A 22762-nucleotide genomic window follows, 5' to 3' on the forward strand; every position below is an offset into this window, starting at 1 on the left:
CCTCTGGTACAGAGACGGATGTGACTGTGGGGGGAGGGGGGGGGACATTAGAGTGTAAGCTCCTCTGGTACAGAGATGGATGTGACTGTGGGGGGAGGGGATATTAGAGTGTAAGCTCCTCTGGTACAGAGACGGATGTGACTGTGGGGGGAGGGGGGGGGACATTAGAGTGTAAGCTCCTCTGGTACAGAGACGGATGTGACTGGCTCAGGGCTCCAATGTTGGAGTTTTGGGATGAGAAGTCCCACATCCCGGACCCATTGTGGTGTCCCGGCATTCTGTGATAAATGACGTCTTCAGATAAAATGCAGAGAGCTAACGAGGATGTAATGACTGGCTGGGAAATTACCCAGGAAACTTTATTAACAGTAACACCCCGCCGAGACCACACATGAGCCATTGTTCAGGGCTGATGACATCACTGGCCTCGGGTCAAAGGTTGATCTGTTAAAACACATCAAATGCAGCTAAAAGTGTGAGAAGAGAATCCTCCGGAGGGGGCTTCTCAGGAACACTTTAGGGAATATAAATTTAAAATGGAACTGAAGGCATTTTGAAATCAATGGACTGCCAACACACTAAATCATCACGGAAACGAAACGCGGCACAAAACTTTTAAGGCGGCCCGCTCCGGTGCGTCGCCGTCCATCGTGGCTCTTGTGTCTTTGGACGTCATTCAGAATTGCACCACAGCAATGCATATAATGTGTGCCGATGTGCATTGCAGGAACATGTAAATGGGCCCTCTACTGCTTGGAAGGGTCTGCTGGTACTTGTAGTCCTCCCCACAGCTGGACACCAACATGCTGCCTCCTCCTACCCATAAATAGGCCCTCTACTGCTTGGAAGGGTCTATAGAAGGAGGTGCCACCTGATACTGAACAATGCTTCTTCATTCCCAAAATTGACAGCAAATACAGAAAAGGATTCCAAGGATGTTAACGCGTTTCACATACCATAGCTTATGATTAAGCATTATGTTGCGTGAAACACGTTCACATCCTTAGAATCCTTTGCTGTATTACCTGTCAATTTGTGGAATAAAGAAGCATTGTTCAGTATCCTGTTGCAGTGTGTGATATCTCCTTCTATTCTTTCGGTTCTTCACCATGGCGAGCCGGGCCAACACCCGCTAGGAGGGATCGGCATTTCCTACTCACCTGGAGTGGCGTTTCCCCTATCTTTGTAGCTTGGAAAGGTCTGCTGGTACTTGTTGTCCCCCCCCCCCCACAGCTGGATACCAGCATGCTGCCTACGTTTACACATAAATGAGCCCTCTACTGCCTGGAAGGGTCTTCTGGTACTTGTAGTCGCCCCACAGCTGGATACCAACATGTTGTCTGCTCCTACCCGTAAATAGACCCCCTACTGCTTGGAAGGGTCTGCTGATATATGTAGCCCCCTGACTCACATCTGGATGCTGGCATGTTGCCTGCTCCTATACGTCAATGGGCCCTCTACTGCTTGGAAAGATCTGCTGGTACTTGTAGTAATGGGCCCTCTACTGCTTGGAAAGATCTGCTGGTACTTGTAGTAATGGGCCCTCTACTGCTTGGAAAGATCTGCTGGTACTTGTAGTAATGGGCCCTCTACTGCTTGGAACGATCTGCTGGTACTTGTAGTAATGGGCCCTCTACTGCTTGGAAAGATCTGCTGGTACTTGTAGTAATGGGCCCTCTACTGCTTGGAAAGATCTGCTGGTACTTGTAGTAATGGGCCCTCTACTGCTTGGAAAGATCTGCTGGTACTTGTAGTAATGGGCCCTCTACTGCTTGGAAAGATCTGCTGGTACTTGTAGTAATGGGCCCTCTGGTACCTGAAGTCCCCTCCCCCCTGCCTACATGCAGCCTACTCCTTCATGTAAATGGGCCCTCTACTGCTTGGAAGGGTCTGCTGGTACTTGTAGTAATGGGCCCTCTACTGCTTGGGAAGATCTGCTGGTACTTGTAGTAATGGGCCCTCTACTGCTTGGAAAGATCTGCTGGTACTTGTATTAATGGGCCCTCTACTGCTTGGGAAGATCTGCTGGTACTTGTAGTAATGGGCCCTCTACTGCTTGGGAAGATCTGCTGGTACTTGTAGTAATGGGCCCTCTACTGCTTGGAAAGATCTGCTGGTACTTGTAGTAATGGGCCCTCTGGTACCTGAAGTCCCCTCCCCCCTGCCTACATGCAGCCTACTCCTTCATGTAAATGGGCCCTCTACTGCTTGGAAGGGTCTGCTGGTATTTGTAGTCACCCCACAGCTGGATACCAACATGTTGTCTGCTCCTACCTGTAAAAAGACCCTCTACTTCTTGGAAGGGTCTGCTGGTATTTGTAGTCTCCTCCCCCCCCCCCCCCCCCCATCTGGATGCTGGCATGCTGCCTGCGCCTATACGTGAATTGGCCCTATACTACTTGGAAGGATCTGCTGGTACTTGTAGTAAATGGGCCCTTTACTGCCTGAAAGGGACTGCTGGTACTTGTCCCTCCTGCAGCTTCATGCTGCCTACTCTTACATCCAACTAGGCCTTCTTCCCCTTGAAAAGGTTTGCTGGCGCTTGTAGCCCCCCCCATATCTGGATGCTGGTGTGCTGACTTTTCCTACATGTGAATGGGCCCTCTACTGCTTGGAAGGGTCTACTGATACTTGTAGTCTCACCCAACCCCCCCTCCCCCCAAGCTGAATCCCTATATGCAGCCTACCCCTTCATATAAATGGGCCCTCTACTGCTTGGAAGGGTCTGCTGGTACTTGTCCCTCCTGCAGCTTCATGCTGCTTATGCCTACATCCAACTTGACCTTCTATTGCTTGGAAGGGACTTCTGGTGCTTGTAGCCCCCCCCCCCCATATCTGGATGCTGGTGTGCTGACTGTTCCTACATGTGAATGGGCCCTCTACTGCTTGGGTCTGCTGGTACTTGTAGTCCCCCCGGATGTCCACATGCAGTCTACTCCTTCATGTAAATGGGCCCTCTACTACCTGGAAGGGACTGCTTGTCATTGTCCCTCCTGCAGCTTCATGCTGTCTATTGCTACATCCAACTAGGCTTTTGACTGTTTGAAAAGGTCTGCTGGTACTTGTAGTTCCCCCATATCAGGATGCTGGTGTGCTGGCTGGTAATATATGTATATGAGCCCTCTACTGCTGGGAAGGGTTTGCTGGCACTTGTAGTCCCCCCACATCAGGATACTGGTGTGCTGACAGCTACTACATGTAAATGGGCCCTCTACTGCTTGGAAGGGTTTGCTGGTACTTGTAGTTCCCCCATATCAGGATGCTGGTGTGCTGGCTGGTAATATATGTAAATGGGCGCTCTGCTGCTTGGAAGGGTCTGCTGCCACTTGTAGTCCCCCTTTATTAGGATGCTGGTGTGCTGGCTGGTAATATATGTAAATGGGCGCTGTGCTGCTTGGAAGGGTCTGGTGGCACTTGTAGTCCATTCCCATATCAGGATAATGGTGTGCTGACAGGTCCTACATGTAAATGGGCCCTTTACTGCTTGGAAGGGTCTGGTGGCACTTGTAGTCCATCCCCATATCAGGATGCTGGTGTGCTGACAGGTCCTATATGTAAATGGGCCCTCTGCTGCTTGGAAGGGTTTTCTGGTACTTGTAGTCCCCCCATATCAGGATACTGGTGTGCTGACAGCTACTACATGTAAATGGGCCCTCTACTGCTTGGAAGGGTTTGCTGGCACTTGTAGTCCTCCCATATCAGGATACTGGTGTGCTGACAGCTACTACATGTAAATGGGCCCTCTACTGCTGGGAAGGGTTTTCTGGTACTTGTAGTTCCCCCATATCAGGATACTGGTGTCCTGACTGCTCCTACATGTAAATGGGCCCTCTACTGTTTGTAAGGGTGTGCTGGGACTTGTAGTCCCCCCATATCAGGATGCTGGTGTGCTGGCTGCTCCTACATGTAAATGGGCGCTCTGCTGCTTGGAAGGGTTTGCTGGTACTTGTAGTTCCCCCCATATCAGGATGCTGGTGTGCTGACTTCTCCTACATGTAAATGGGCCCTCTACTGCTTGGAAGGGTCTGCTGGTACTTGTAGTCCCCCCACAGCTGGATGCCTGCACATTGTCTTGCCCTCCTGCAGAACACAGAGCAGTTGTTTCATCACACCGGCTGAGTCACAGTCCCAGCAGCCTTGTCTACAGACAGTGACTGATGAGTAAGTCGGAGGGAAAGTGCCAACAGACCCCTCTGGCTTACTCATCTGGTTCCGCATGGCTGCTGCTGTTTCACAGGCTTCTGTAAACAATTACAATGCTTTTTATCTGTGATGTGTCTTTTTATGGCACACAGAGCTGCCGGGGCCTAAAAATAGCTCCGGCTGGAGTAGTGATTCACCACATATCACAGGGCTGTTTGCAGACAAACTGTTGTATGGTCTGTTTATGTAATCATGACATGAACTGTCACTTCATTTTGTCAGGGAATGTCTGCAAACCGAAAACCCAAACAGCGCGCGGCGGCGGGCGTGACGCGCAATGCGGCGGGTTGTGGGATGAAACAGGTGAATTGGGGATTTTGGCATCACCTGGAAATTTACCATTTTGGTGCAAGGCCTTATGAAGATCTAGTCTATCGCTGTCTGCAGCTTTGCCGCACAGTGGAGGAAACTTTGTAAAAAAAGGGAATATGCCCCACCGTGCAGATCTGCATCATTGCAAGTACAAATCTGGGCCCTTGCATGCATTACTGCGAGGAGACAAGCCCTTGAATGCACCCCGCAGGTGTAGGATATTTAAATCTAATGGGAGACACTGCTTGTCATGGTGCAGACACTACTGCAGAGTTCTCAGACTTCTAAAAGTCCCAGCGCTCTGAAGCAGTATCTGCACAATCCCAGCAAACCCGCTCCAGTGCAAACAATGTTCAGAATTTCCCAGCACTCTGCAGTAATGTCTGCAAATGTTGCAAAATGCCAGAACTCTGTAGTCACTGTTGCAGAGTGCTGAGACTTAGTAGACACTGCAGCAGAGGGCTCAGACTTACAAGACACCGCAGCAGAGGGCTGAGACTTACAAGACACTGCAGCAGAGTGCTGAGACTTACAAGACACTGCAGCAGAGGGCTGAGACTTACAAGACACTGCAGCAGAGGGCTGAGACTTACAAGACACTGCAGCAGAGGGCTCAGACTTACAAGACACCGCAGCAGAGGGCTGAGACTTACAAGACACTGCAGCAGAGTGCTGAGACTTACAAGACACCGCAGCAGAGGGCTCAGACTTACAAGACACCGCAGCAGAGGGCTGAGACTTACAAGACACTGCAGCAGAGTGCTGAGACTTACAAGACACCGCAGCAGAGGGCTCAGACTTACAAGACACCGCAGCAGAGGGCTGAGACTTACAAGACACTGCAGCAGAGGGCTGAGACTTACAAGACACTGCAGCAGAGGGCTGAGACTTACAAGACACTGCAGCAGAGGGCTGAGACTTACAAGACACTGCAGCAGAGGGCTGAGACTTACAAGACACTGCAGCAGAGGGCTGAGACTTACAAGACACTGCAGCAGAGGGCTGAGACTTACAAGACACTGCAGCAGAGGGCTGAGACTTAGAAGACACCGCAGCAGAGGGCTGAGACTTAGAAGACACCGCAGCAGAGTGCTGAGACTTAGTAGACACCGCTGCAGAGTGCTGAGACTTAGTAGACACCGCTGCAGAGTGCTGAGACTTAGTAGACACCGCTGCAGAGTGCTGAGACTTAGTAGACACCGCTGCAGAGTGCTGAGACTTACAAGACACTGCAGCAGAGGGCTGAGACTTACAAGACACTGCAGCAGAGGGCTGAGACTTACAAGACACTGCAGCAGAGGGCTCAGACTTACAAGACACCGCAGCAGAGGGCTGAGACTTACAAGACACTGCAGCAGAGTGCTGAGACTTACAAGACACCGCAGCAGAGGGCTCAGACTTACAAGACACCGCAGCAGAGGGCTGAGACTTACAAGACACTGCAGCAGAGGGCTGAGACTTACAAGACACTGCAGCAGAGGGCTGAGACTTACAAGACACTGCAGCAGAGGGCTGAGACTTACAAGACACTGCAGCAGAGGGCTGAGACTTACAAGACACTGCAGCAGAGGGCTGAGACTTACAAGACACTGCAGCAGAGGGCTGAGACTTACAAGACACTGCAGCAGAGGGCTGAGACTTAGAAGACACCGCAGCAGAGGGCTGAGACTTAGAAGACACCGCAGCAGAGTGCTGAGACTTAGTAGACACCGCTGCAGAGTGCTGAGACTTAGTAGACACCGCTGCAGAGTGCTGAGACTTAGTAGACACCGCTGCAGAGTGCTGAGACTTAGTAGACACCGCTGCAGAGTGCTGAGACTTAGTAGACACTGCTGCAGAGTGCTGAGACTTAGTACACACCATAGTAGAGGGCTTAGACTTAGTAGACTCTGCAGCAATGGGAGGCTCAGTAGACACCGCAGTAGAGGGCTGAGACTTAGTAGACACTGCAGCAGAGTGCTGAGACTCAGAAGACACTGCAGCAGAGGGTTGAGACTTAGAAGACACTGCAGCAGAGGGCTGAGACTTAGAAGACACTGCAGCAGAGGGCTGAGACTTAGAAGACACTGCAGCAGAGGGCTGAGACTTAGAAGACACTGCAGCAGAGGGCTGAGACTTAGAAGACACTGCAGCAGAGGGCTGAGACTTAGAAGACACTGCAGCAGAGGGCTGAGACTTAGAAGACACTGCAGCAGAGGGCTGAGACTCAGTAGACACTGCAGTAGAATACTGAGAATCAGTAGACACTGCAGCAGAGTGCTGAGACTTAGAAGACACTGCAGCAGAGTGCTGAGACCTTACAAAACTTTTTGCAAGATGCTGAAACTTGTGGGCACTGTAGTGGGTTTCTCAGACTCTGCGGACTGCTAAGGCTTTGCAGACAAAAATGTTGACAATTGATGAGTGCAGAGACCAATTTTAGAATACTGTAAATACAATGCTGCTAGATTCTGGAACTTTGTATGCACTCTGGCAGGGACCTGGGACCGTGGAGACACAGTTGCAGAGCTTTGAGACTTAGAAGGCAAGATAAACAGAAGTTAGGACTTTTCAGGGACTGCTACAGGATGCTGAAATTATGAAGGTAGGTACTGTGGTAGGGTACTGGGACTTTGCAAACTGCTAAGAGAATGTTTGCAAACACTGTTGCAGACCGCTGGGACTTTGCAGGCACTGTTGCAAATTAGTGAAACTTTGCAGGCACTGTGACAAGATCTTAGAACTTTACAACAGCGCCCACAAAGTTTCAGAAGTCTGCAACAGTGTCTGCAAACTAGTGACATTTTGCATGCACTGTTGTGGGAGCCTGGGACTGTGCAGACACTGTGGCCGGAAGCTAGGACTTTGCAGGCAATGTTGCAGACTGTTGGGACTTTGCAGGCACTGTGGTGGGGTGCTGGGACTTTGCAGGCACAGAATGTTTATATGCACTGTAGTGGGGTGCTTGGAATTTTCAGGCACTTTTGCAAACTAGTGCAACAGGATCCTGGGACTTTGCGGGCAATGTTTCAGACTGCTTGGACTTTGCAGGTGGGATCCAGGGACTTTGCAGACACTGTTGCAGATCACTAATGCGGTGTACACGCGGCCAAACTTTTCAACAGCAAAGGTCTGACGAAACGAATCCTTCGGACAATTCGACCGTGTGCGGGCTTCATTGTATCTGTCCAAAAATCAGACGGACTTTAGATTTAGAACATGTTTCAAATCTTTCCGATGGACTTGAGTCCGGTCGAAAATTCCGTTGGTGTGTATGCTAGTCCGACGAGCAGCTATTGGCTACTGGCTATGAACTTCCTTATTCTAGTCCGGTCGTATGTCATCACGGTCGAATCCGCCGGACTTTGGTGTGATTGTGTGTAGACAAGTCCGATTCGAAGGAAGTCTGTTGAAAAGTCCGACGGAATTCAGTCTGTCGAAAAGTCCGGTCATGTGTACACGGCATTAATGTTTGCAGGCACGGCAGCAGGGTGCTGGGACTTTGAACACACCTCCTTCAGTTTTTTGAATCTTTGTAGGCATTGTGGCAGGAAACTAGGTCTTTGCATACAATGTTGCAGACTATTGGGACTTTGTAGGCACTGTGGTAGGGTGCCAGGACTCAGAATGTTTGCCTGCACTGTAGCAGGGTGCCGGAACTTTGCAGGCACTGTAGGAGGGTGCCGGAACTTTGCAGGCACTCTAGGAGGGTGCCGGGACTTTGCAGGCACTCTAGGAGGGTGCCGGGACTTTGCAGGCACTCTAGGAGGGTGCCGGGACTTTGCAGGCACTCTAGGAGGGTGCCGGGACTTTGCAGGCACTCTAGGAGGGCGCCGGGACTTTGCAGGCACTCTAGGAGGGCGCCGGGACTTTGCAGGCACTCTAGGAGGGTGCCGGGACTTTGCAGGCACTCTAGGAGGGCGCCGGGACTTTGCAGGCACTCTAGGAGGGCGCCGGGACTTTGCAGGCACTGTAGGAGGGCGCCGGGACTTTGCAGGCACTGTAGGAGGGCGCCGGGACTTTGCAGGCACTGTAGGAGGGCGCCGGGACTTTGCAGGCACTGTAGGAGGGTGCTGGGACTTTGCAGGCACTGTAAGAGGGCGCTGGGACTTTGCAGGCACTGTAGCAGGGCGCTGGGACTTTGCAGGCACTGTAGCAGGGCGCTGGGACTTTGCAGGCACTGTAGCAGGGCGCTGGGACTTTGCAGGCACTGTAGCAGGGCGCTGGGACTTTGCAGGCACTGTAGGAGGGCGCTGGGACTTTGCAGGCACTGTAGGAGGGCGCTGGGACTTTGCAGGCACTGTAGGAGGGCGCTGGGACTTTGCAGGCAGTGTTGCAAACTAGTGTAGCTTTGTAGCACTACAACAGAATCCTGGGAATTTGCAGACACTGTTTTAGGCTGATGGGACTTTACAGACACTGTTGTGAACTTAATGAAACTTTGCAGGCACTGTGGTGAGATCCTAGGACTTTGCAGGCACTGTGGTGAGATCCTAGGACTTTGCAGGCACTGTGGTGAGATCCTAGGACTTTGCAGGCACGGTAGCAGGATACTGGGACTTTGAACACACCTCTGCAGATTGCTGGGACTTTGTAGGCATTGTGGCGGGGTTCTGGAACTTTGCAGTCATTGGTGCAGTCTTTTGGGAATTTGATGGCACTGTGGTCTGGTGCTTTGCAGGCACAAGGTAGAGTCCTGGGACTTTGCACAGACTGTTGCAGAGGGCTGGGACTTTGCATGCACTGTGGTGGGATGCTGGAACCTTGCAGACTCCATTGCAGAGTCCTGTTCTCTGGTGCTCTTGCAGAGTCTATGGGCTTTGCAGGCCTCTTTGCAAAGGTCGGGGGGACCCGGGCAGGGTGTGTGCACACGGTGCCGGGGAATTCTGGGACCTGTGGAAAGTGCTGTAGGGTATTGGGAGGAAATTGCCCTGTGCACACACCTACTTGTTATAGAAAATACTGGAGTGCCAGCGATAATTACAGAATAGCGATGTCCTGACACGCACGGCTGGAGAGCGATATTTGCTTTGGCACAACGCTCACAGATCTCATATCACCCATTCTGTCAGTCTCATTCCTGACACTGGTAACGAACACCCTTCACTTCAGCGTATCCCCCTCCAGCCCTCCACACCGTCGCTGTTTCCAGGGAAACCACAACAGGCCAAAACACTGGCTGTGCCGAGTCCCGTACACACGGCTGGGTGTGGGAATGGAAAGATGTAGGTCATCTTCAACACGTCTGCAGAAACTCTGCCATACCTCCGACAAGAGCCGCAAATCTGCCTCAGTATCAGGATTTCTGAATGATAAGGGGGAACTCCACCGCAAAATGGCGGCTCTGCGACAAATCAACAATAATGCAACACGAATCTCCATCTGTATTATTGAGAATATTTTCATTCTCTCTTCTGATCCCTCCTCCACATTCTTCTGTCTGCAGGAATGTTAATTGGCAGTAGGGATCTTATGCTTGCAAATTAGCCTGAGACGGGCCTTTCTTTTCTGGAACCGGCTTTCTGTCAGTGAGCGAGCCTGAGAGTTACTGAAGCATCGCATTACTGCGCTTATAGCAAACAATGGCCTTTCAAATATTTACTATTTTTTAACGAGCAGTAAATAAGATTTGAAACAAACTGTCTTTGATGTTTATAGATGTGAGTTGTGTGAAGGAATTCATCCTAAAAGTGCACTAAAGTTCTCAACGTTTTTCACTCAGCAGCTCAGCTCCCCCTCCTAGCAGTGACCCAACAGCTCAGCTCCCCCTTCTAGAAGTGACCCGGCAGCTCCGCTCCCCTTCTAGCAGTGACCCAGCAGCTCCGCTCCCCCTTCTAGCAGTGACCCAGCAGCTCCGCTCCCCCTTCTAGCAGTGACCCAGCATCTCCGCTCCCCCTTCTAGCAGTGACCCAGCAGCTCAGCTCCCCCTTCTAGCAGTGACCCAGCAGCTCTGCTCCCCCTTCTAGCAGTGACCCAGCATCTCCGCTCCCCCTTCTAGCAGTGACCCAGCAGCTCAGCTCCCCCTTCTAGCAGTGACCCAGCAGCTCAGCTCCCCCTTCTAGCAGTGACCCAGCAGCTCCGCTCCCCCTTCTAGCAGTGACCCAGCAGCTCCGCTCCCCCTTCTAGAAGTGACCCGGCAGCTCCGCTCCCCTTCTAGCAGTGACCCAGCAGCTCCGCTCCCCCTTCTAGCAGTGACCCAGCAGCTCCGCTCCCCCTTCTAGCAGTGACCCAGCAGCTCCGCTCCCCCTTCTAGCAGTGACCCAGCATCTCCGCTCCCCCTTCTAGCAGTGACCCAACAGCTCAGCTCCCCCTTCTAGAAGTGACCCGGCAGCTCCGCTCCCCTTCTAGCAGTGACCCAGCAGCTCCGCTCCCCCTTCTAGCAGTGACCCAGCAGCTCCGCTCCCCCTTCTAGCAGTGACCCAGCAGCTCCGCTCCCCCTTCTAGCAGTGACCCAGCATCTCCGCTCCCCCTTCTAGCAGTGACCCAGCAGCTCTGCTCCCCCTTCTAGCAGTGACCCAGCATCTCCGCTCCCCCTTCTAGCAGTGACCCAGCAGCTCAGCTCCCCCTTCTAGCAGTGACCCAGCAGCTCAGCTCCCCCTTCTAGCAGTGACCCAGCAGCTCCGCTCCCCCTTCTAGCAGTGACCCAGCAGCTCCGCTCCCCCTTCTAGCAGTGACCCAGCATCTCCGCTCCCCCTTCTAGCAGTGACCCAGCAGCTCCGCTCCCCCTTCTAGCAGTGACCCAGCATCTCCGCTCCCCCTTCTAGCAGTGACCCAGCAGCTCCGCTCCCCCTTCTAGCAGTGACCCAGCATCTCCGCTCCCCCTTCTAGCAGTGACACAGCAGCTCAGCTCCCCCTTCTAGCAGTGACCCAGGAGCTCAGCTCCCCCTTCTAGCAGTGACCCAGAACCTCAGCTCCCCCTTCTAGCAGTGACCCAGCAGCTCAGCTCCCCCTTTTAGCAGTGACCCAGCAGCTCAGCTCCCCCTTCTAGCAGTGACCCAGCAGCTCAGCTCCCCCTTCTAGCAGTGACCCAGCAGCTCAGCTCCCCCTTCTAGCAGTGACCCAGCAGCTTCGCTCCCCCTTCTAGCAGTGACCCAGCAGCTCAGCTCCCCCTTCTAGCAGTGACCCAGCAGCTCAGCTCCCCCTTCTAGCAGTGACCCAGCATCTCCGCTCCTCCTTCTAGCAGTGACCCAGCAGCTCAGCTCCCCCTTCTAGCAGTGACCCAGCAGCTCCGCTCCCCCTTCTAGCAGTGACCCAGCAGCTCCGCTCCCCCTTCTAGCAGTGACCCAGAACCTCAGCTCCCCCTTCTAGCAGTGACCCAGCAGCTCCGCTCCCCCTTCTAGCAGTGACCCAGCAGCTCAGCTCCCCCTTCTAGCAGTGACCCAGCAGCTCAGCTCCCCCTTCTAGCAGTGACCCAGCAGCTCAGCTCCCCCTTCTAGCAGTGACCCAGCAGCTCAGCTCCCCCTTCTAGCAGTGACCCAGCAGCTCAGCTCCCCCTTCTAACAGTGACCCAGCAGCTCCGCTCCCCCTTCTAGCAGTGACCCAGCAGCTCCGCTCCCCCTTCTAGCAGTGACCCAGAACCTCAGCTCCCCCTTCTAGCAGTGACCCAGCAGCTCCGCTCCCCCTTCTACCAGTGACCCAGCAGCTCCGCTCCCCCTTCTAGCAGTGACCCAGAAGCTCAGCTCCCCCTTCTAGCAGTGACCCAGCAGCTCAGCTCTCCCTTCTAGCAGTGACCCAGCAGCTTCGCTCCCCCTTCTAGCAGTGACCCAGCAGCTCAGCTCCCCCTTCTAGCAGTGACCCAGCAGCTCAGCTCCTCCTTCTAGCAGTGACCCAGCAGCTCAGCTCCCCCTTCTAGCAGTGACCCAGCAGCTCAGCTCCCCCTTCTAGCAGTGACCCAGCAGCTCAGCTCCCCCTTCTAGCAGTGACCCAGGAGCTCCGCTCCCCCTTCTAGCGGTGACCCAGCAGCTCAGCTCCCCCTTCTAGCAGTGACCCAGCAGCTCAGCTCCCCCTTCTAGCAGTGACCCAGCAGCTCAGCTCCCCCTTCTAGCAGTGACCCAGAACCTCAGCTCCCCCTATTGACACAGACAGCAGGACTCGGCCCCTCCCCCCGTCATTGGATTTGATTTGACAGCAGCGAGAGCCAAATGGCTGGGCTGCTATCAATCTATCCAATCAGGACCTGAGACAGTGGGTGGAGCTGGTGTGCTTATCCCCTTCCCTGGAAAGATCGGGTTCAGGGAAGTAAAAGGGGGGGGGCTCTGGGGGGCAGGTGCATCACAGGAGGCTTTTCACCTATTTAAAGTGGTTTTCCACTCGCAAATTATTATTATTTTTTTAAAGTCAGCAGCTACAAACACTATAGCTGCTGACTTTTAATAAGGATACCTGTCCTGTCCAGGGAGCCCGTGATGTCGCCACCCCCCTCCCCCCTCCACACAGGCCAATCCATCCATCGGATTGGGTGCAGGCGCCTCCATTCTAATTAAGGGAAACTGGCAGTGGAGCCTGGCGGGTTCGCTGCCTGTTTCCTACTGCGCATGCGCGAGTCGCGCGGCGCTTTGTGAATGGCCAGTTGTCTTCTGGGACACCCAGAGGTCCCAGAATATAGTGGGGGGGGGGATTTTCCGACAACATAATCCGATCGGACTTTTTCTGTCAGAATTGTGTATGGGGCCATAAATTGTCCAATCCCAGCCGTCTATCCTAACGGTTAGGAAGTCCACATGACGATTGCTCAGAGCCGGCTCAGTGGTTGGCACTCACGTCTTGTAGTGTATGGCCCCCCCAGGGGGGTTCCGTTCCAATCATCTGCATGGAGTTTGTATATTCTGCTTGTGTAGACTTCTCCAACCAACAAGACAAGGACAGGGTGACCGCCCCCCCCCTCCCCCTCCCGGCCCAGAACCGGCCCGGTGTTGTGTGCGCACAGCTGCGGCAGCGATATCAGTCTGAACTCTCCATGAATGGAGCTGTGTGCTCTGTGGAGTGTTCCCAAATACCAAAACACGTCTACAAAGCGGCGCTGTGCTCTTCCACCGCACATTTGGCATTTATTAGCGGCCGCGAAATGTGTATTTCTAGGAGAAATTCTGATCTGCACGTTGATAACGCTGTCACATTGAATTACAGGTTTTTATGATGGGGTCGGAGATGAAAGCGTTTGCCTCCGGCGTTTCTACTCACTGTGAACCAGGAAACAGAAGTCTTTCCATGTCAGCAATAGAGTCAGCTTTGTGAAGCCCTCGGCGTCGTACTCCACCACCCCGCTGCAGAGACACAAGACAAGGATCAGCCACTTCCCCACCAACATACAACCATTTATTATAGACAATTCTACACAAAGGAACACTCTGCCATTCACATCTATATCCAGGGGCGGACTGACCATTCGGGCACTGCCCGAGGGGCCCCATGCCACTAAGGGGCCCCATCAGGGTTGCCAGCCTCAATAAAACCAGGGACAGTATGTAAAAATCTGTGTTTTTAAAAAAATCCCAAGATTATAGCTGCCCCACCTCTCCGGTACCTTTTCAGTGTTTGTATGTGTATGTGTGTATTGTGGGTATACTGTATGTGTGTGTGTGTGTGTATGTGTGTGTATATACTGTGTGGCCCCATAATCTATTGCCCGGAGGCCCCATAATCTCCTATTGCCAGGGGGCCCCATAATCTCCTATTACCCAGGGGCCCCATAATCCCTCATTACCCAGGGGCCCTATAATCTCCTATTGCCAGGGGGCCCAATAATCTCCTATTGCCTGGAGGCCCCCCATAATCTCCTATTGCCCGGGGGCCCCATAATCTCCTATTGCCTGGGGCCCCCCATAATCTCCTATTGCCAGGGGGCCTCATAATCTCCTATTGCCCAGGGGCCCCATAATCTCCTATTACCCAGGGGGCCTCATAATCTCCTATTGCCCAGGGGCCCCATAATTTCCTATTACCCAGGGACCCCATAATCTCCTATTGCCCGGGGGCTCCATAATTTTCTATTGCCCAGGGTGCCCCATAATCTCCTATTGCCCAGGGTGCCCCATAATCTCCTATTGCCCGGAGGCCCCATAATCTCCTATTACCCAGGGGCCCCATAATCTCCTATTGCCTGGGGGCCCCATAATCTCCTATTGACTGGGGGACCCCAAAATCTCCTATTGCCCAGAGGCCCCATAATCTCCTACTGCCCGGGGGCACCATAATCTCCTATTGTCCGGGGGCCCCATAATCTCCTATTGCCTGGGTGCCCCATAAGCTCCTATTGCCTGGGGGCCCCATAATCTCCTATTGCCCGGAGGCCCCATAATCTCCTATTGCCCGGGGGCCCCATAATCTGCTATTGCCCAGGGGCCCCATAATCTCCTATTGCCCGGGGGCCCCATAATATTCTCCTATTGCCCGGGGCCCCATGAGTTGTCAGTCCGCCCCTGTCTATATCTCCTCCTGGCGAGTTTGCAGCACCGGGGTCCAGGGACTGATTCCACCAAGCTGTTTCCATCAGGAGGTGTGATTTCATTGTAGATGGGATGAAGGTGTAAGGTATGGCATCCCACAGACCTTACATCAGGGGTCTCAAACTGGTGGCCCTCCAGCTGTTGCAGAACTACAAGTCCCATCATGCCTCTGGCTGGGGGAGTCGGGCTTGTAACTGTCAGCCTTGCAATGCCTCATGGGACTTGTAGTTTCGCAACAGCTGGAGGGCCGCTAGTTTGAGACCCCCCTGCTTTACACCTCCATTCCATCTACAATGAGAGTGGCCTTGGGGACAGCTTCTATTCTGATCTTGTCCGAATGAAGTTCTAGCATAGAGTACGGGAACATCGCTCTGCTTGGTTCCACCCTCCATGAGCCACACTTCTTTCTAATTAAGTGTCATGCAACTTGCTGCACTAAATCCCTTTAAATGATCAAGAGCAACCTCTAGGAACACGGACTGACCCATGATATCCGGGTTGTCGCACCCGGTCTGACCCTGACGGGTCCTCTTATCCTAGTACTTGAGTCTGTGTCTGCTCCTGGTGAAATTGCTTTTTGTTTGGGAATTACAGAGTCTGAAGTGTTGAAGCCCGCATGGAGGAAGATCCACGCTGTTTGTGTAATCGAAACGCGTCGGCAGTCTGCGGGGTCTCCTTCCTTCTTTCAGCTGGTTTCCATGCTTGTCTCCCATTCATATGTTTTTATCATTGCCCATTTATGTTTTTCATGTTGTAGGTTAATGTACTGCATAATACATTTTGTTATTTTTTATACTTATTACTGCCTGGCGTCCATTCAAAGTCCCATATTTGAGGAATATGTTTCTACTATCTGTATTCAGGATGGGACGCACAGGCAGTTTTGTCAAAACCCCATTTCACACGGTGCCCCATCATTGGTATCAGTGGGAGGAATAGTACCCCATCATTGGTGTCAGTGGGAGGAATAGTGCCCCATCATTGGTGTCAGTGGGAGGAATAGTGCCCCATCATTGGTGTCAGTGGGAGGAATAGTGCCCCATCATTGGTGTCAGTGGGAGGAATAGTGCCTCATCATTGGTGTCAGTGGGAGGAATAGTGCCCCATCATTGGTGTCAGTGGGAGGAATAGTGCCCCATCATTGGTGTCAGTGGGAGGAATAGTGCCCCATCATTGGTATCAGTGGAAGGAATAGTGCCCCATCATTGGTGTCAGTGGGAGGAATAGTGCCCCATCATTGGTATCAGTGGGAGGAATAGTGCCCCGTCATTGGTATCAGTAGGAGGAATAGTGCCCCATCATTGGTGTCAGTGGGAGGAATAGTGCCCCATCATTGGTATCAGTGGGAGGAATAGTGCCCCGTCATTGGTATCAGTGGGAGGAATAGTGCCCCATCATTGGTGTCAGTGGGAGGAATAGTGCCCCGTCATTGGTGTCAGTGGGAGGAATAGTGCCCCATCATTGGTGTCAGTGGGAGGAATAGTGCCCCATCATTGGTGTCAGTGGGGGGAATAGTGCCCCATCATTGGTGTCAGTGGGGGGAATAGTGCCCCATCATTGGTGTCAGTGGGAGGAATAGTCCCCCGTCATTGGTGTCAGTGGGAGGAATAGTGCCCCATCATTGGTGTCAGTGGGAGGAATAGTGCCCCATCATTGGTGTCAGTGAGAGGAATAGTGCCCCATCATTGGTATCAGTGGGAGGAATAGTGCCCCATCATTGGTATCAGTGGGAGGAATAGTGCCCCATCATTGGTATCAGTGGGAGGAATAGTGCCCCATCATTGGTGTCAGTGGGAGGAATAGTGCCCCATCATTGGTGTCAGTGGGAGGAATAGTGCCCCATTATTGGTGTCAGTGAGAGGAATAGTGCCCCATCATTGGTATCAGTGGGAGGAATAGTGCCCCATCATTGGCATCAGTGGGAGGAATAGTGCCCCATCATTGGTATCAGTGGGAGGAATAGTGCCCCATCATTGGTATCAGTAGGAGGAATAGTGCGCCATCATTGGCATCAGTGGGAGGAATAGTGCGCCATCATTGGCATCAGTGGGAGGAATAGTGCCCCATCATTGGTGTCAGTAGGAGGAATAGTGCGCCATCATTGGTATCAGTAGGAGGAATAGTGCCCCATCATTGGTATCAGTAGGAGGAATAGTGCCCCATCATTGGTGTCAGTGGGAGGAATAGTGTCCCATCATTGGTGTCAGTGGGAGGAATAGTGTCCCATCATTGGCATCAGTGAGAGGAATAGTGCGCCATCATTGGTATCAGTAGGAGGAATAGTGCGCCATCATTGGTATCAGTAGGAGGAATAGTGCCCCATCATTGGTATCAGTAGGAGGAATAGTGCCCCATCATTGGTGTCAGTGGGAGGAATAGTGCGCCATCATTGGTGTCAGTGGGAGGAATAGTGCGCCATCATTGGTATCAGTAGGAGGAATAGTGCGCCATCATTGGTATCAGTAGGAGGAATAGTGCCCCATCATTGGTATCAGTAGGAGGAATAGTGCCCCATCATTGGTGTCAGTGGGAGGAATAGTGCCCCATCATTGGTGTCAGTGGGAGGAATAGTGCGCCATCATTGGCATCAGTGGGAGGAATAGTGCGCCATCATTGGTATCAGTAGGAGGAATAGTGCGCCATCATTGGTATCAGTAGGAGGAATAGTGCCCCATCATTGGTATCAGTAGGAGGAATAGTGCCCCATCATTGGTGTCAGTGGGAGGAATAGTGTCCCATCATTGGTGTCAGTGGGAGGAATAGTGTCCCATCATTGGTATCAGTAGGAGGAATAGTGCGCCATCATTGGTATCAGTGGGAGGAATAGTGCCCCATCATTGGTGTCAGTGGGAGGATTTTCACTTAGGGGTGTACTGACTTTTGTTGCCAGCGGTTTAGACATTAATGGCTGTGTGTTGAGTTATTTTGAGGGGACAGGAAATTTACACTGTTATAGAAGCTGTACACTCACTACTTTACATTGTAGACAAGTGTCATTTCTTCAGTGTTGTCACATGAAAAGAGAGAAGAAATGTCACTGAGGGGTGTACTTACTTTTGTCAGATAATGACTTTATAACATGTTTGGTAGTTAAGATCTTTAGAATGACTTTATGATATAAGTAGAGGAAAGAATCAGCTCAGAAAAGCTGTAAAAAGGAATCGGCTACAGAAAGTTTCTCCGGTGATTTGGAGTCTCAGTCACGGGTAATAAGCACCAATCATAGTCCTTCCTTTTTATAGGTCCCTCTAAACTGGCCAATCGTTACATCCGGTCCAGGAGGCGGGATGTTAGATTGTCAGCTCCTTCGGGGCAAAGACCAACTGAATGTTCTGCAGAACACTTTGATGAAAGCCGGCGGCAGTAAAGTGATGATTGTTCACCTTCCTAGGAAGGCGTCTCCCCTGTCCACCGGAAATCTGTGACATCACAGTGATCGGCACAACGCACAGCACTGATTCTGCAGAAATGTTTGTGTGATGTCTCCAGCCGCGCATGCATAGAGCTCCGCAGGGAGCCGCATCCTGGGGCTGGGAACTTTCATAGTCATGGAAAATCATAAAAAAAAACTTTCCCAGAACATTTCTTTGTCTGAAAGATTTCATTTGTATTTTAATGTTTGATTTTGGAATGAAAATCACATTCAGTGCTAGAAATGTGTCTGAGAGAATGTTTCCATCATACGCCTTCCACTCTGCTTGTCACTGCGAACTGAGCGGGACAGACGCAGGACAGACGCAGGACAGACGCAGGACAGACCCAGGACAGACGCAGGACAGACCCAGGACAGACGCAGGACAGACGCAGGACAGACGCAGGACAGACCCAGGACAGACGCAGGACAGACGCAGGACAGACGCAGGACAGACGCAGGACAGACGCAGGACAGACCCAGGACAGACGCAGGACAGACGCAGGACAGACCCAGGACAGACGCAGGACAGACCCAGGACAGACCCAGGACAGACGCAGGACAGACCCAGGACAGACGCAGGACAGACGCAGGACAGACCCAGGACAGACGCACGACAGACGCAGGACAGACCCAGGACAGACGCAGGACAGACCCAGGACAGACGCAGGACAGACGCAGGACAGACGCAGGACAGACCCAGGACAGACGCAGGACAGACCCAGGACAGACGCAGGACAGACGCAGGACAGACGCAGGACAGACGCAGGACAGACCCAGGACAGACCCAGGACAGACCCAGGACAGACGCACGACAGACGCAGGACAGACCCAGGACAGACGCAGGACAGACCCAGGACAGACGCAGGACAGACCCAGGACAGACGCAGGACAGACGCAGGACAGACGCAGGACAGACCCAGGACAGACCCAGGACAGACGCAGGACAGACGCAGGACAGACACAGGACAGACCCAGGACAGACGCAGGACAGACGCAGGACAGACCCAGGACAGACGCAGGACAGACCCAGGACAGACCCAGGACAGACGCAGGACAGACGCAGGACAGACGCAGGACAGACCCAGGACAGACCCAGGACAGACGCAGGACAGACGCAGGACAGACCCAGGACAGACCCAGGACAGACCCAGGACAGACGCAGGACAGACGCAGGACAGACGCAGGACAGACCCAGGACAGACCCAGGACAGACGCAGGACAGACGCAGGACAGACACAGGACAGACCCAGGACAGACGCAGGACAGACGCAGGACAGACCCAGGACAGACGCAGGACAGACCCAGGACAGACCCAGGACAGACGCAGGACAGACGCAGGACAGACGCAGGACAGACCCAGGACAGACCCAGGACAGACGCAGGACAGACGCAGGACAGACCCAGGACAGACACAGGACAGACCCAGGACAGACGCAGGACAGACGCAGGACAGACGCAGGACAGACCCAGGACAGACCCAGGACAGACGCAGGACAGACGCAGGACAGACCCAGGACAGACGCAGGACAGACGCAGGACAGACGCAGGACAGACCCAGGACAGACGCAGGACAGACGCAGGACAGACGCAGGACAGACGCAGGACAGACCCAGGACAGACCCAGGACAGACCCAGGACAGACGCAGGACAGACGCAGGACAGACGCAGGACAGACCCAGGACAGACGCAGGACAGACGCAGGACAGACCCAGGACAGACCCAGGACAGACGCAGGACAGACGCAGGACAGACGCAGGACAGACCCAGGACAGACCCAGGACAGACGCAGGACAGACCCAGGACAGACGCAGGACAGACGCAGGACAGACCCAGGACAGACGCAGGACAGACGCAGGACAGACGCAGGACAGACGCAGGACAGACGCAGGACAGACCCAGGACAGACCCAGGACAGACCCAGGACAGACGCAGGACAGACCCAGGACAGACCCAGGACAGACCCAGAATAGATGCAGGACAGACCCAGAATAGATGCAGGACAGATGCAGGACAGACCCAGGACAGATCCAGGATAGACGCAGGACAGACCCAGGATAGATGCAGGACAGATGCAGGACAGATGCAGGACAGACGCAGGACAGACCCAGGACAGACCCAGGACAGACGCAGGACAGACGCAGGACAGACCCAGGACAGACCCAGGACAGACGCAGGACAGACGCAGGACAGACGCAGGACAGACCCAGGACAGACACAGGACAGACCCAGAATAGACGCAGGACAGACCCAGAATAGATGCAGGACAGACCCAGAATAGATGCAGGACAGATCCAGGATAGACGCAGGACAGACCCAGGATAGATGCAGGACAGATGCAGGACAGATGCAGGACAGACGCAGGACAGACGCAGGACAGACCCAGGACAGACCCAGGACAGGCGCAGGACAGACGCAGGACAGACGCAGGACAGACCCAGGGTCAGACCCAGGACAGACCCAGGATAGATGCAGGACAGACCCAGGACAGACCCAGGATAGATGCAGGACAGACGCACGACAGACGCACAACAGAACCAGGACAGATCCAGGACAGACGCAGGACAGACCCAGGACAGACCCAGAATAGACGCAGGACAGACCCAGGATAGACGCAGGACAGATCCAGAATAGACGCAGGACAGACCCAGGATAGATGCAGGACAGACCCAGAATAGACGCAGGACAGACACAGGACAGACCCAGAATAGACACAGGACAGATCCAGGATAGACGCAGGACAGATCCAGGATAGACGCAGGACAGATCCAGGATAGACGCAGGACAGATCCAGGATAGACGCAGGACAGATCCAGGATAGACGCAGGACAGACTCAGGATAGACGCAGGACAGACGCAGGACAGACCCAGAATAGACGCAGGACAGATGCAGGACAGATGCAGGACAGATGCAGGACAGATCCAGGATAGACGCAGGACAGATCCAGAATAGACGCAGGACAGACCCAGGACAGATGCAGGACAGATGCAGGACAGATCCAGGATAGACGCAGGACAGATCCAGGATAGATGCAGGACAGATCCAGGATAGACGCAGGACAGACCCAGGATAGATCCAGGACAGACCCGGGACAGATCCAGGATAGACGCGGGACAGACCCAGGATAGACGCAGGACAGATCCAGGATAGACGCAGGACAGACCCAGGATAGACGCAGGACAGACTCAGGATAGACGCAGGACAGACGCAGGACAGACCCAGGACAGACGCACGACAGACCCAGGACAGACCCAGGACAGACGCACGACAGACGCACGACAGACGCACGACAGACGCACGACAGACGCACGACAGACCCAGGACAGACCCAGGACAGACGCACGACAGACGCACGACAGACGCACGACAGACCCAGGACAGACCCAGGACAGATCCAGGATAGACGCAGGACAGACTCAGGACAGACCCAGGATAGACGCACGACAGACCCAGGACAGACCCAGGACAGACGCACGACAGACGCACGACAGACGCACGACAGACGCACGACAGACCCAGGACAGACCCAGGACAGACCCAGGACAGACCCAGGACAGACGCAGGACAGATCCAGGATAGACGCAGGACAGACTCAGGATAGACGCAGGACAGATCCAGGATAGACGCAGGACAGACTCAGGATAGACGCAGGACAGACTCAGGATAGACGCAGGACAGACGCAGGACAGACCCAGGACAGACCCAGGACAGACGCAGGACAGACCCAGGACAGACGCAGGACAGACCCAGGATAGACGCAGGACAGACGAAGGACAGACGAAGGACAGACGAAGGACAGACGCAGGACAGACGCAGGACAGACGCAGGACAGACGCAGGACAGACCCAGGACAGACGCAGGATAGATGCAGGACAGATGCAGGACAGATCCAGGATAGACGCAGGACAGATCCAGGATAGACGCAGGACAGATCCAGGATAGACGCAGGACAGATCCAGGATAGACGCAGGACAGACTCAGGATAGACGCAGGACAGACTCAGGATAGACGCAGGACAGATCCAGGATAGATGCAGGACAGACTCAGGATAGACGCAGGACAGACTCAGGATAGACGCAGGACAGACGAAGGACAGACCCAGGATAGACGCAGGACAGACGAAGGACAGACGAAGGACAGACGCAGGACAGACGCAGGACAGACCCAGGACAGACGCAGGACAGACCCAGGACAGACGCAGGATAGACCCAGGATAGACGCAGGACAGACCCAGGATAGACGCAGGGCAGACCCAGGACAGACCCAGGACAGACCCAGAATAGACGCAGGACAGACCCAGGACAGATCCAGGATAGACGCTGGACAGACTCAGGATAGACGCAGGACAGACGCAGGACAGACCCAGAATAGACGCAGGACAGATGCAGGACAGATGCAGGACAGATGCAG

The 22762-nt window shown here is 53.7% G+C and overlaps 1 protein-coding gene across 4 annotated transcripts in view; it reads right to left on the minus strand.

The window, feature by feature from the left end:
* The window catches only part of LOC143986952 (BRISC and BRCA1-A complex member 2), a 344474-nt gene that overhangs the window by 85224 nt on the left and 236488 nt on the right, over window positions 1-22762 (minus strand). For all 4 annotated transcript variants that reach the window (XM_077485366.1, XM_077485368.1, XM_077485367.1 and 1 more), the window contains exon 10: window positions 13675-13757. In XM_077485366.1, coding sequence (XP_077341492.1) covers window positions 13675-13757 — 83 coding nt within the window. The remainder of the gene's footprint in view (window positions 1-13674; window positions 13758-22762) is intronic.

The sequence above is a fragment of the Lithobates pipiens genome, unplaced genomic scaffold, assembly GCF_037356315.1.
Source record: "Lithobates pipiens isolate NorthernLeopardFrog02 unplaced genomic scaffold, aLitPip1_a1.2 Scaffold_18, whole genome shotgun sequence".
NCBI classification, from domain to species: domain Eukaryota; kingdom Metazoa; phylum Chordata; class Amphibia; order Anura; family Ranidae; genus Lithobates; species Lithobates pipiens.